The sequence below is a fragment of the Esox lucius genome, chromosome 1 (genome assembly GCF_011004845.1).
Source record: "Esox lucius isolate fEsoLuc1 chromosome 1, fEsoLuc1.pri, whole genome shotgun sequence".
NCBI lineage: Eukaryota > Metazoa > Chordata > Actinopteri > Esociformes > Esocidae > Esox > Esox lucius.
Window position 1 is genome coordinate 22630673 of NC_047569.1, and position 12657 is coordinate 22643329.

General features: G+C 41.0%; 1 protein-coding gene across 4 annotated transcripts in view; it reads right to left on the bottom strand.

Moving 5' to 3' along the window:
* pitpnm3 (PITPNM family member 3) overlaps window positions 1-12657 on the bottom strand; it is a 116298-nt gene that overhangs the window by 63770 nt on the left and 39871 nt on the right. For 2 of the 4 annotated variants that reach the window (XM_034292061.1, XM_034292060.1), the window contains exon 3: window positions 12067-12171. In XM_034292061.1, coding sequence (XP_034147952.1) covers window positions 12067-12117 — 51 coding nt within the window. In that variant the 5' untranslated portion in view covers window positions 12118-12171. Of the gene's footprint in view, window positions 1-12066; window positions 12175-12657 lie in introns of all 4 variants that reach the window. The other 2 variants (XM_020049810.3, XM_020049817.3) reach the window with 1 other exon arrangement.

The following is a 12657-nucleotide window of genomic DNA, read 5'->3' on the forward strand; positions in this document are numbered from 1 at the left end:
AATGAGCTGGGGCGGTGTTGTTTTTGGGTACAGGATTAAGGTAAAAGGGTCTAAGGTACAGATCAAAGTGCAGGGCAAATAGGTAGTGAATTAATGGATGGCCTTTGGGTACATGTCCTCTTCCACCACCACAGCATTTAAATGGACAACGCCAGCTACACACCCTCACATCAGTAGTAAGCATCAATCACACATCTCCAACAGGTCCTAAAGCTGTCAACAAGGACCAGGACTTGTACATCTACAGTTAAAACTTCCATTTTGATTTCCTATCCTTTTACGTTTCCTGAGCCTCAACTAATCACTTCAGGTTTGATTACTGGTTCACAGTGTTATCACACCATATTTCCCACCAGACAAACTGTGCACATACATACACACAGCCAGACAACCCCCCCAACACACACCTTCCCAGATACCTGCGCGCACACACACGATTGACAAACACGACATCCCAGCAGAGAGACATATAGTGTTCAGACCTAGGAGGCAGACCGATCGCCCAGATATTTCAGACTAGCTGTCTCCTTCTTAACGTCCATCACTTGTAATCATTATGTCTCCTCTGACTTCCTTTGTTCACCAACCTTTTATTATTCCAGAGAGAGGCTGTCTGTCTCCCCAGATCACATGTTTTGGGCATTTTGTGTTTAAAGACAGAAGTCGCAAAAATGCATAAACTGAAAAAAGTAATTAGGAATTAGCTGATAAACAGATTTTGTCTGCCTTTACCAGCAGTGTATTACTTTCTTTTTTTTTTTTTATTCTTGGCAGGTGCAAAATTTAATGGGAAGGATAGAGTAGATTACATTTCCTCTGTGTACAGAAAAGCTAGATAGCTAGGGTGCACAGAAGGCTAGAGATAGCAGCTAACTACAGTATGAAAGTCTAGAGAGAGCAGCCAGCTACAGTTAACAGGGCTCGAGAGAGCAGTCAGCTACAGTTAACAGGGCTAGAAAGAGAAGGTAGGTACAGTTAAACAGGGCTAGAAAGAGAAGGTAGTACAGTTAACAGGGCTCGAGAGAGCAGTCAGCTACAGTTAACAGGGCTAGAAAGAGAAGCTAGCTACAGTTAACAGGGCTAGAAAGAGAAGGTAGCTACAGTTAACAGGGCTAGAAAGAGAAGGTAGCTACAGTTAACAGGGCTAGAGTGAGAAGGTAGCTACAGTTAACAGGGCTAGAAAGAGAAGGTAGCTACAGTTAACAGGGCTAGAGTGAGAAGGTAGCTACAGTTAACAGGGCTCGAGAGAGCAGCCAGCTACAGTTAACAGGGCTAGAGTGAGAAGGTAGCTACAGTTAACAGGGCTAGAAAGAGAAGGTAGCTACAGTTAACAGGGCTAGAAAGAGAACGGTAGCTACAGTTAACAGGGCTCGACGAGTGAGAGCAGTCAGCTCAGTTTAACAGGGCTAGAAAGAGAAGGTAGCTACAGTTAACAGTGGCTAGAAGAGAAGGTAGCTACAGTTAACAGGGCTAGAAAGAGAAGCTAGCTACAGTTAACAGGGCTCGACGAGAGCAGCCAGCTACAGTTAACAGGGCTAGAGTGAGAAGGGTAGCTACAGTTAACAGGGCTAGAAAGAGAATGTAGCTACAGTTAACAGGGCTAGAGAGAGAAGGTAGCTACAGTTAACAGGGCTAGAAAAAGAAGGGTAGCTACAGTTAACAGGGCTAGAAAGAGAAGGTAGCTACAGTTAACAGGGCTAGAGTGAGAAGGTAGCTACAGTTAACAGGGCTTAGAAAGAGAAGGTAGCTACAGTTAACAGGGCTAGAGTGAGAAGGTAGCTACAGTTAACAGGGCTAGAAATTGAGGTAGCTACAGTTAACAGGGCTAGAGAGAGAAGGTAGCTTACAGTTAACAGGGCTAGAGTGAGAAGGTAGCTACAGTTAACAGGGCTAGAAAGAGAAGGTAGCTACAGTTAACAGGGCTAGAAATGAGGTAGCTACAGTTAACAGGGCTAGAAATGAGGTAGCTACAGTTAACAGGGCTAGAGAGAGAAGGTAGCTACAGTTAACCGGTTACTGCAGTGGGTGTCACACAGACTGTTTTTCTGTACCCTGTGGTGACTATTTGGAAAGGCTTCAGTGGTAGTCCCCTCTAGCGATTCCCCAAAATCTTGGTCAACATCTACCCAAAAAAGGAGCGGATATCTAACATCAATCTAGCTTGTAACTTAGAGGAAATATGTTTTGAAGGTTCTTGTTTCGAAAGTAATCCCTATTAATTCGCATTATTTGTGGACCAAAACAAGATACAAACATCAGGAAGGTGACATTTCCCCAATTCCCTGTATAATAAAATTTGAACTACCTACATTTGTATGGTGGACATCTTACAAATTGAGAAATATTTTGTCTCAAAATCTGCTTAATTGTGACTACATGTTCAACTAGATGGGACTATTGACCCACTGAGCATTTCTGAATTAAAAAAAGAAACACGGCAGTATCAGGCTGACAGCACTAAACAGAGCAGTAAGCTAGACTCTGCAAGGCTGGAGAGCAGATGACGACAGTTAACAGGACAGTAGGCAAAGCTAAAGGGAGCAACTACATACAGACTACAGTCGGATACAAAATGTCTACACACCCCCTGTTAAATGCCAGGTTCTTGTGATGTAAAAAACAAAGGAAATGTGATTCATCAGACCAGGCCACCTGCTGCCGTTGTTCCGTGGTCCAGTTCTGATGCTCACGTGCCCATTGTAGGTGCTTTAGGCAGTGGACAGGGGTCAGCAAGGGCACCCTGACTGGTCTGCGGCTACACAGCCCCAAAATGTGACAAAGATAAATAATTTCAGAACTTTTTCCACCTTTAATGTGAAATTTTCCACATTTGAATTTAAAACACAATAGGGTGTGCACACCCTTAAAACTAATACTTTGTTGAAGCACCTTTTAATTTTATTACAACACTCTGTCTTTTTGGGTAGGAGTCTATTAGCAAGGCACATCTTGACGTGGCAATATTTGCCCACTCTGCTTTGCAAAAGTGCTCCAAATCTGTCAAACTGTGAGGACATCTCCTGTACACCGCCCCTCTTCAGATCACCCCACAGATGTTCAATTGGATTCAGGTCTGGGCTCTGGCTGGGCCATTCCAAAACGTTAATCTTCTTTTGGTGAAGTCATGCTTTTGTGTTGTGCCACATATCCTCCACTTGATGATGGACGGTCTTTGTTGTGTTCCATGGTATATCTAATACTTTGGAAAACATTTTTTTCCCTTTCTCCTGACTGATACCTTTCAACAATGAGATCCCTCTGATGCTTTGGAAGCTCTCTGCGGACCCATGGCATTTGCTCTGAGATCCAACTAAGAAAATGTCAGGAAAATCCTACTAGAACAGCTAAACTTTATTTGTGATAATCAGAGTCACTTTAAATTATGGCAGTGTGTGTAATGACTTCTATTTAACATGAGTTTGAATGTGATTGGTTAATTCAGAATACAGCCACATCCCCAGTTATAAGAGGGTGTTGCACACTTACGCAACCCGGTTGTTGTAAGGTTTTTATTTTTCATTTTTACCCCTTGAAAATTTCAGTTTGTTTTTCAATTGAATTGTTCACATTATAGGTCGCATTAAAAGTGGGAAATGTTCTGACATGATTTATCTTTGTCACATTTCTTTTACATTACAAAAACCTCGGCAGGGGTGTGTAGACTTTTTATATCCACTGTATATGCATTGGTTTCAATTGGGTATTGGGAGGTGGGGGGTTAAATAACAGGCAACGTTGACATTGTTTACAGCTTATTCTTTGCAATATCATTGGTAAAATAGTTGATCCCATGGGCCTGATGCCATGAGGTAGGAAGGGGTTTTCACATAGATTTCCTATTCATTTATAAGCAGTCATGATGTCTGCATCTGAATCTAAATCACTTGACCTTGTTGGCCACCTGCGCATGTGTCATCACTTAAATAATTCTAGCATCTGGACAGCTAATGTCAACATGATGAATGGAAATTTATGAAAATTAATGAATGGAAAGACAGAGAAAAGATGTCTGATGGCATTTGGTAGCTAGGTTATCATATATTATCTTGTCGCGTACACGCCGTCGCTGTCTTCCACATGCAGTTTTCAAATAAAATGTTCATAGTTTGCAATAACACCAAACAATGGTGTAATTACCTGTAGTACGGAAAGCCTTTCGTTTTTCATGTTTCATTTATGTATACAGTGACTTTATATATCCAATATTTCAATTCTTAATGTTTCGAAACCACTGTCACCAGACAATAGTTGATTTTGAATGTCAGCGTTTTAAAACATCAAACAGAATCACATTTCAAAGTACCAATTGTAACTCAGCAAAAGGAGAGAACTGGTAAGAAGTTTGAATTCACTTTGCAAGGACTATGTGTGTGTGTGTGTGTGTGTGTGTGGTGTGTGTGTGTGTGTGTGTGTGTGTGTATATATATATATATATATATATATATATATATATACACACATATGCATAAACTGGTCCCTTTTTGCAATGTGCATGCAGTGCACACGATGCTGCAGTGAAAGCACAGCACAGCTTTCATGCAGGAAATGGATGTGCCTTGTCTTTTTTACTCAGGCATCTGAAGTACTCCCTAAGTGTTGACACCGTGATGTAAGATAATGGTGCCCACCAGGCCTGGCATCAGCCACTGAGACAACAGCCAAAATCACAAGCTCTTATTTTCGATGCACATTTAAATTCACAAAAGACCCGTTATATAATGTAGCTATTTTAGGCTGAGACTATACTATAACACATTGGTGGCAGAGGGGAACTGGAAAAACAAAGCCATGTACGTAAGTAGTGTCGCATAAGTAGCGCTGACAAATCTCCACCCAGTGTGCAGGCAGGTATAACAGGGCTAAAGACACGGAACAGATCTAGAATGTTAGATGGATAGGACTGCAGTCCGTTCTGTGGTGTCACTAGGCAGGCGGGCCGTGGAGGGGGGAGGTTAGGATCCATCAGAAGCAGTGATACAGGAGAGGAGCCCTCACCGTCGACGTGACTTTCAGACATTGTAGTGAGCTGAGTCATTGTGACGGAGGGGGTTTACGCTGGGAATAAATTGGGCCTATGATCCCAAATGGGGATGAGCACATACACCTTCTGTTATGCCGTTTCCATCTATGACAATATCTAATGAAAATGATCACTGAAAAAATATTTAATTGTTCCACTCTTTTCAATATCACACAGTAAGGCATGGATACAGGTTAGGCTACCAATCCAAGCAACAGTGAGCATGCACAGTTCTTGCTGTCATTTGAAGAAAGAGAACTGTGCAATAGGGAAAAGTTGAACCTTTCACAGTATTGAAAACAAGGTGCCAACTAGGCAAGTAAATCATTATGCAACGTTACTGTGTGTCAGCTGCATTAAAATGAGTGGACTGAGCGGAAAACCAGCGGTAGACCTAGCTTTACACTCCAACTTACGTTGTGGTTCGACAAGAACACTAACGTTTTGCCAGGCAGGTGATATTGTGGTTGAAACCGTTATAGCAGCAGGAAAAATCTCTTTCCATCCATGAAAATATGGGTTTACAATGCATTGCTTCAATGCTGGAATTATTTCAGGCTACTAGGTTGTAACACTTTATGTTTCCTGTAAAAAATACTGTACATCCCAACACTGGATCCCCAAAGCAGCTTCCTGCGACTAAATCCCAGTTTAACTACATGGTTGCAGAAGGGTTCAATAATGTAGGAACAGATAAGAGAGTGAGATTGAGATACCAAATAGATTTGAGTCAAATTGTGTGACGAGAGAAAGACAAAGAAAATAAAGATAGTGTGGTTAAGAACTAGCCGTTTAAACATACTCTCTAAATCTTTATGAAAAACACATGATCAGTATCACCTTAATTTGGGCTAATACAGTTCATATACAGGTATCTCATAAAAGTGAGTACACCCCTCACATTTTTTGCTAATATTTGATCATATCTGAACACTGAAGAAATGACGCTTTGCTACAATGTAAAGTAGTGAATGTACAGCTTGTATAACAGCGTTAATTTGCTGTCCCCTCAAAATAACACATCACACAGCCATTAATGTCTAAACCGCTGGCAACAAAGGTGAGTACAACCCTAAGTGAAAATGTCCAAATTGGGCCCAATTAGCCATTTTCCCTTCCCCGGTGTCATGTGACTCATTAGTGTTACAAGGTCTCATGGTGTGAATGGGGAGCAGGTGTGATAAATTGGTGTTATCGCTCTCAAACTCCCTCATACTGGTCACTGGAAGTTCAACATGGCACCTCATGTCAAAGAACTCTCTGAGGATCTGAAAAAAATAATTGTTGCTCTACATAAAAATGGCCCTAGGCTATAAGAAGATTGCCCAAGACCCTGAAACTGAGCTGCAGCACGGTGGCCAAAGACCATACAGCGGTTTAACAGGACAGATTCCACTCAGAACAGGTCTTGCCATGGTTGACCAAAGAAATTGAGTGCACTGTGCTCAGCGTTCATATCCAGAGGTTGTCTTTGGGAAATAGACGTATGAGTGCTGCCAGCATTGCGGCAGAGGTTGAAGGGGGTGGGGGGTCAGCCTTGTCAGTGCTCAGACCATATACCGCACACTGCATCAAATTGGTCTGCATGGCTGTCGTCCCAGATGGAAGCCTCTTCTAAAGATGATGCACACGAAAGCCTGCAAACAGTTTGCTGGAGAAAAGCAGACTAAGGACATGGATTACTGGAACCATGTCCTGTGGTCTGATGAGACCAAGAGTAACTTATTTGGTGCAGATGGTGTCAAGCATGTGTGGCGGCAACCAGGTGAGTAGTACACACTATCTTTAATTTTCTTTGTCTTCCTCTCTCTCACAATTTGACACAAATCTATTTTGCATCTCAATCTAGATACTCTATTCCTACATAATTGAACCCTTCTGTAACCAAGTGGTTAAACTGGGATTTAGTAAGTCCAGGAAGCTGCTTTTAGGATCCAGGGTTGGGATGTACAGTCATTTTTTACAGGAAACAAAGTGTTACAACTAGTAGCCTGAAATATTCCAGCATTGAAGCAATGCATTGTAAACCCATGTTCTTCATGGATGGAAAGAGATCTTTTTTTCTTGCTGCTATATGTGTTTCAACCACAATATCACCTGCCTGGCCAAAACGTTAGTGTTCTTGTTGAACCACAATGTAAGTTGGAGTGTAAAAGCTTAGGTCTACTGCTGGCTTTCCACTCAGTCTCTGACTGAGTGATCTGACTGACTTGAGTAACTACCCATTGTTAAATAGCGTAGTGGTTAAGAGACGCCAGACTGCCATGCCGGGCGGCTGGTGTTCGAACCTCGCCTCGGGCAGAAACAAAATATGCTATAGTAATGTTTAGGAACAAGAAACCAGGCAAGCCTAGTTCACCTGGCCCGCAATAGAAATGGTTGCCATCTCAAGATTTAAACCCAGGTTGCCCATGTGAAAGGCTGAGTCGTTAACCACAACACTGAAAACATTTATAGTTAATTAGCCATTCGTGGAATGACATTGATACAGTTAAACTGACTAACGTTTCTTACTAAGTTTACCTCCACCAAAAATAGCGTCTATGTATTGCATTTGCCACTGGCCATTTTAACAGCGTATTAGCCAGTCATAAGCTTTACCGTTATCTACTAACTTACTGGAACAGACATAATAATTTGAGCAATTGCTAGCGTGTCTGCCAAAGCTAATTCATTTCATGGCACAAGAACATATTTTTTTCTTTCATGGCCAAAACAACATACTTTTTTTCTTTCATTCGTGAATGACATTTATACAATAACTATTAATAAAGGTAAATACAAATTCCTTTTTCATCAAGTGAAAAAAAATATTAATAAATGTAATTGATCTCAATAGATTTAGAATTTAGATATTCCACATGAGAGACACTGACACCATAGCGTCTATGAACTGTATTGCTTTCGCCACTGCCGTTTCAACAGCTTATTTGCCAGTAATAGGCTTACTAGTAATCTACTTCCTAGGAATAATCATTAAGACTTGAGCAATTGCTAGCGGGACTGAAGATGAACTTTTCCATGCCAAGAAACAGTGGCAATATAACCGTTTACAGGTTTTAGGCTCAGTATAACATAACTACTGTATGTTAAGCCAACAAATGTGTTCGTTCTATCCTGACCCAAAACGCATGCACAAATGCATACTTTGAAAATCCACCAGAAACAGTTGCAATAATCGTAAACTGTTTTATTTCAGGCTTACCATAATGTAGATACTAATGGTTTTAGCCAGCTAAGTTTTCGTCTAAATGGAATAATTCATACTTAGCTTCACCTGCGAGGAGATTGTGAACTATAGTTCACAAGTCCGCCTCTCTAACCAATACTCTATTTAACGAGGGGTAGACCATCAGTCACTCACTCTGTAAGAGACATTCGCTCTTCTTGGCTCGCCCCGCTTACGCAGTCCAGCAAAAACAAACATTTTGCTGGCTACAAGCTTCAGTAGCTATGGTTACAGTGAGCCTAAAGTAAAACTGTTTATTTTTATACGTGAGGTATGTACATGTAGTACGTTGTATGTAGTATGCGATTTGAGATTCAGACTTAATTTCCTCATGGTTTGATTTCCTCATAATTCACATAGCATAGTGGTTAGCTATTCAACGGCCTACAGTAATCTTTGTACAAGAGTACACTTTAGTTCTGTTAATAAACATTATTTTGTTATTTTCAGCAGAAATATAATGGCTGGTATAAAAGTTTGCATTTGGAGACTGTACAGAGGTAGTCTGACTACCAGTGAGCACTGTGGTCTTGTGGGAGCATCCCTGACCTTGACCCCGGTTCAATTCCCGTCTCAGATGTTTCACATTTTTTGTCTCTCAGAAATATTTATCCACTCTGTACTTTTCAGCTGTTACACAACAATACATATATTGTACATCGTGCAATTGGGCTGAACTCTGCTGGCAATACTCTGCCCTCATTTCAGGGTGGTTGCGGTTAGTGGGTGTCCCTATGGTTGATGCTTGGCAATGTGGGTGGATTGATTTCCTGCCTGTTGGGCCCTGTCCGGGGCCTCCCCCAGATAGGGCCACAGTGTCACTGGACCCTCCCTGTCTCAGCCCCAAGGTCGTACGCTGCTCTATTATTGTGCTGATGGGAAAATGGCTTTAAAAATACATTTGATTTAATTTGATTGATTGATTCTTTGAAATAATCAATTAATTTGAATCAGTGATTCATTTAATTAATCTTTTGTCCAAGCTCTTAATTCTATCACTATCATGGTGGGACCTCGTTGTTTGCTATAATAGCAATCAGTTAATTGACCCACAAAAATAGTAATGCAGGTTGCAATTTTTCAGTCTAGAAAAAGAATATCACAAGTAAATGAAGTAGGCCGCCATGAACAACAGCAATAAAAACGATGTCGAATGCATGTTTGGTTTCTGCAGTTAAATGAGAGAAATTACAAATGTTCAGTAACTTAAATATGATAGGGTAGCTCGGCCTACGTGTCATACACGTTAAACCTGAAGAGGAGGTGGAGGTCTTCACAGATACCACGCCTAGGGGACACGAGCCAATAAAGGTAGCATACGAGTGGGGGGCGGTTACTGTGCGTACTACGAAATAGAATCCTGCTGGCGCCACTGTGACTGGGCACAGTTCAGCCCTGGTACTAACGATGGTGGGCACAACAATATCAAACAAAACTGAAAGCAAATATGACATTACAATGAATAGTGTGTCACAGAACTCACAGCTTGGGCATCTGAAACTCAGGGTGTACAGTAGGCCAGTTCAATACAAACATGGTTAAAGGTTAGATTATTATCGTCCAAGACACATTCAAGCTAACTATTTATCCATATTTCAATTCTATATTCACTGGATGAAACAATGATCCAGATAAATGGAAGTACCTTGCTCAGAGAAGCGGTCAGTGTCATACATTTAATTTGGCCACAGTTTGAATAGCAAAAGAATATCAAAGGCCAAACTAAATCCATAGGGAGATATTGTGCACACACTTGATTCTATGACAGAATACAAATAAAACACATTTATTATGAATTGCCTGATGTGCGGAAGGAAAGTGGATGCACATTGATAAATCTTATGTAACAAGCATTACCTGGTGAATTTGGGGATTGTGGTGAATAACATCCAGGATCCAAACACCCCTTTGTAGAAAATTAATATTAGGTGTTTAAGAACTGACTAGAGAGAGATACACACGTGGTTGTTTCACTCCCTCAGTCTTGGAAGTGGATCTGCCCTGAAGGCTGAAATTAATGTGACTGGTAAAGTCAATCGAGGCAGCAGAGGTTACGTCCCAGTTTAAGTTTACATTGGTCAAACCCTGGTCAGTTTTCCTATATTAAAGCATTAGGCCATTTCAAATGCAAGCTCTGCCCTCTCCATTGACTCAACTAGACACAACTCCAAGAGATTGCCTAGATAGAAAAACCGAAAATTAAAATGGCCTTTATTTCTTTGTTGTTTTTGCGAGTTATCTGATTAATATTTCATTTTATTTGGTTGGCTAGCTTAGACAGCTACAGTGACAAAATCTTTACAACTGGTTGGTAATACATTCTACACGGTTCTATTATTGACAGTTAAGCTAACTCAGGAAATTGGTTTGAATCTAGGTATTCATTTTACATTTTGAGAAACTTAACCAATATTTACAAATATTTAACTTATTATCATTGACTAGTGAGGACTCTCTAGTCTTCTTCGCAAGCAATCCGTAAAAGTCTTTAGATACTCTGTGGTGTTGTTCCATGCATGCAGCATCAAACCAGAGAGAGAAAGCAAGAGTGTGGCAGGAATGAGGGCCCAATGATTGCTTCTTCATCACCATGTCAGTCCTGCTTAAGACCCCTGGTTCTTTATTCCAATTTTCCTGTCCAATAGAGAAGTGTAGCTTTGTTTATAAGAGTAAACACTCAAGTTGTCACAAATGAAACCCAATTCCCTATGTAGTGCACTATATTTTACTAGAGGGTATATAGTCCTGGTGCACTATATATGGTATATGGAGCCATTTTGGATGCAGCATCAGACTAGAAAAAGACTGAGTAACCGGGTGGCTCAAAGAGTAATCCGATCTGGGCCTTGCTAGGGGAACTCTACAATATGAAAAAGATGTGCTTCATGAACTACAGAGCATTGGGCTGTATTTCTACCACTGATATATCATTTATAGTACGGTATGTGTTGAGGCTGTGGGATGTCCGTAATTTAATATGGCAATAGTTAGACTCCAAAAGGCTTTGTGTTGGTATTTTCAAAATGTTATGATAATCTCCCTGTACTGAGACTACAAACACAGATCTATGATACATAGAGTAATTTGCAGTAAACGTAAGAGGCTAATTAGGGAAATCACTTGGCTGTACAACATCAAGCTTGGATTTCAGCAATCCCATTTCAAAAACATGTCGCCACATTTAAAAAAAGCGATATTTCATGAATGTAAAGATTTTCTGATACCATTGATGTGAGTTGACAAACATTGTCAGTCTAAATAAAGGGAAACAGAGAGACAGAGGGCTCTTTTAGAGAAGGTAATTGGATTACAGTACTTTCTTCATCTTGGCATGCATAGATCCGCCTCTGGCTTGTCGATCTTCAAAGAACAAATAAGAATGGAGAGAGCAAGACCAAATCAATCCCTGGGGTTCGCGAAACAGAGTTCTAAAAACAAGAAAGAAACCAACTAAATAGAGAAATAGTTCGTGGGTGACCGTATTGAGCAGTAATGAGGACGTCACCCTAGTGACTCATGGCCTTTGTGGCTTACTCCGATAAATAACAACCTGTGTACAATCAATATGTGCAGTCGAACACAAACAGAAGCAAATGAATGGTTGTTAAATGTATGTGTTTCAAAGCTAGTTTGTGATTTGCTATGCAAAATCATTTGGTGTGAGTGTGTGTGTGTGTGTTTGTTTGCTTGCTTGAGCATGCATGGGTGTTTTGGAAAGCGAGTGCAGCTTCATAGTAGGATGTGTAGGGAGCTGAACAGATGTTAAGTGGGCATTAGAGTCCCTTCATGCCCCTAGTGTATCCTGTGTGTAACGTACCTTGTGATTGGTCCATGTGTCCCAGGGTCTCAATCTGCTCCACCAGGTCATTGGAGTTCCACTGGCTCATCCCGAGCAGGATGGCACTCTTCCCCTCCAGCACATCTGCTGGTACACACACAGATAAAGGAAGGAAAAGTTCAAGACTGTATGTGCTGATACACAGGGAGGAAGGTTCAAATCTGTCTTCATGTGCTGATAGACAGGAAGGGAGGTTCAAATCTGTCTGTATGTGCTGATAGACAGGAAGGAAGGTTCAAATCTGTCTGTATGTGCTAATATACAGGAAGGAAGGTTCAAATCTGTCTGTATGTGCTGATAGACAGGAAGGGAGGTTCAAATCTGTCTGTATGTGCTGATAGACAGGAAGGAAGGTTCAAATCTGTCTGTATGTGCTAATATACAGGAAGGAAGGTTCAAATCTGTCTGTATGTGCTGATAGACAGGAAGGGAGGTTCAAATCTGTCTGTATGTGCTGATATACAGGAAGGAAGGTTCAAATCTGTCTGTTAGGTTAGTGTACCGGAGAGCATGTCAGTAGGAAGATAACTGTTATTCATATAACACAACTGGCCAATACAGATAACTGTT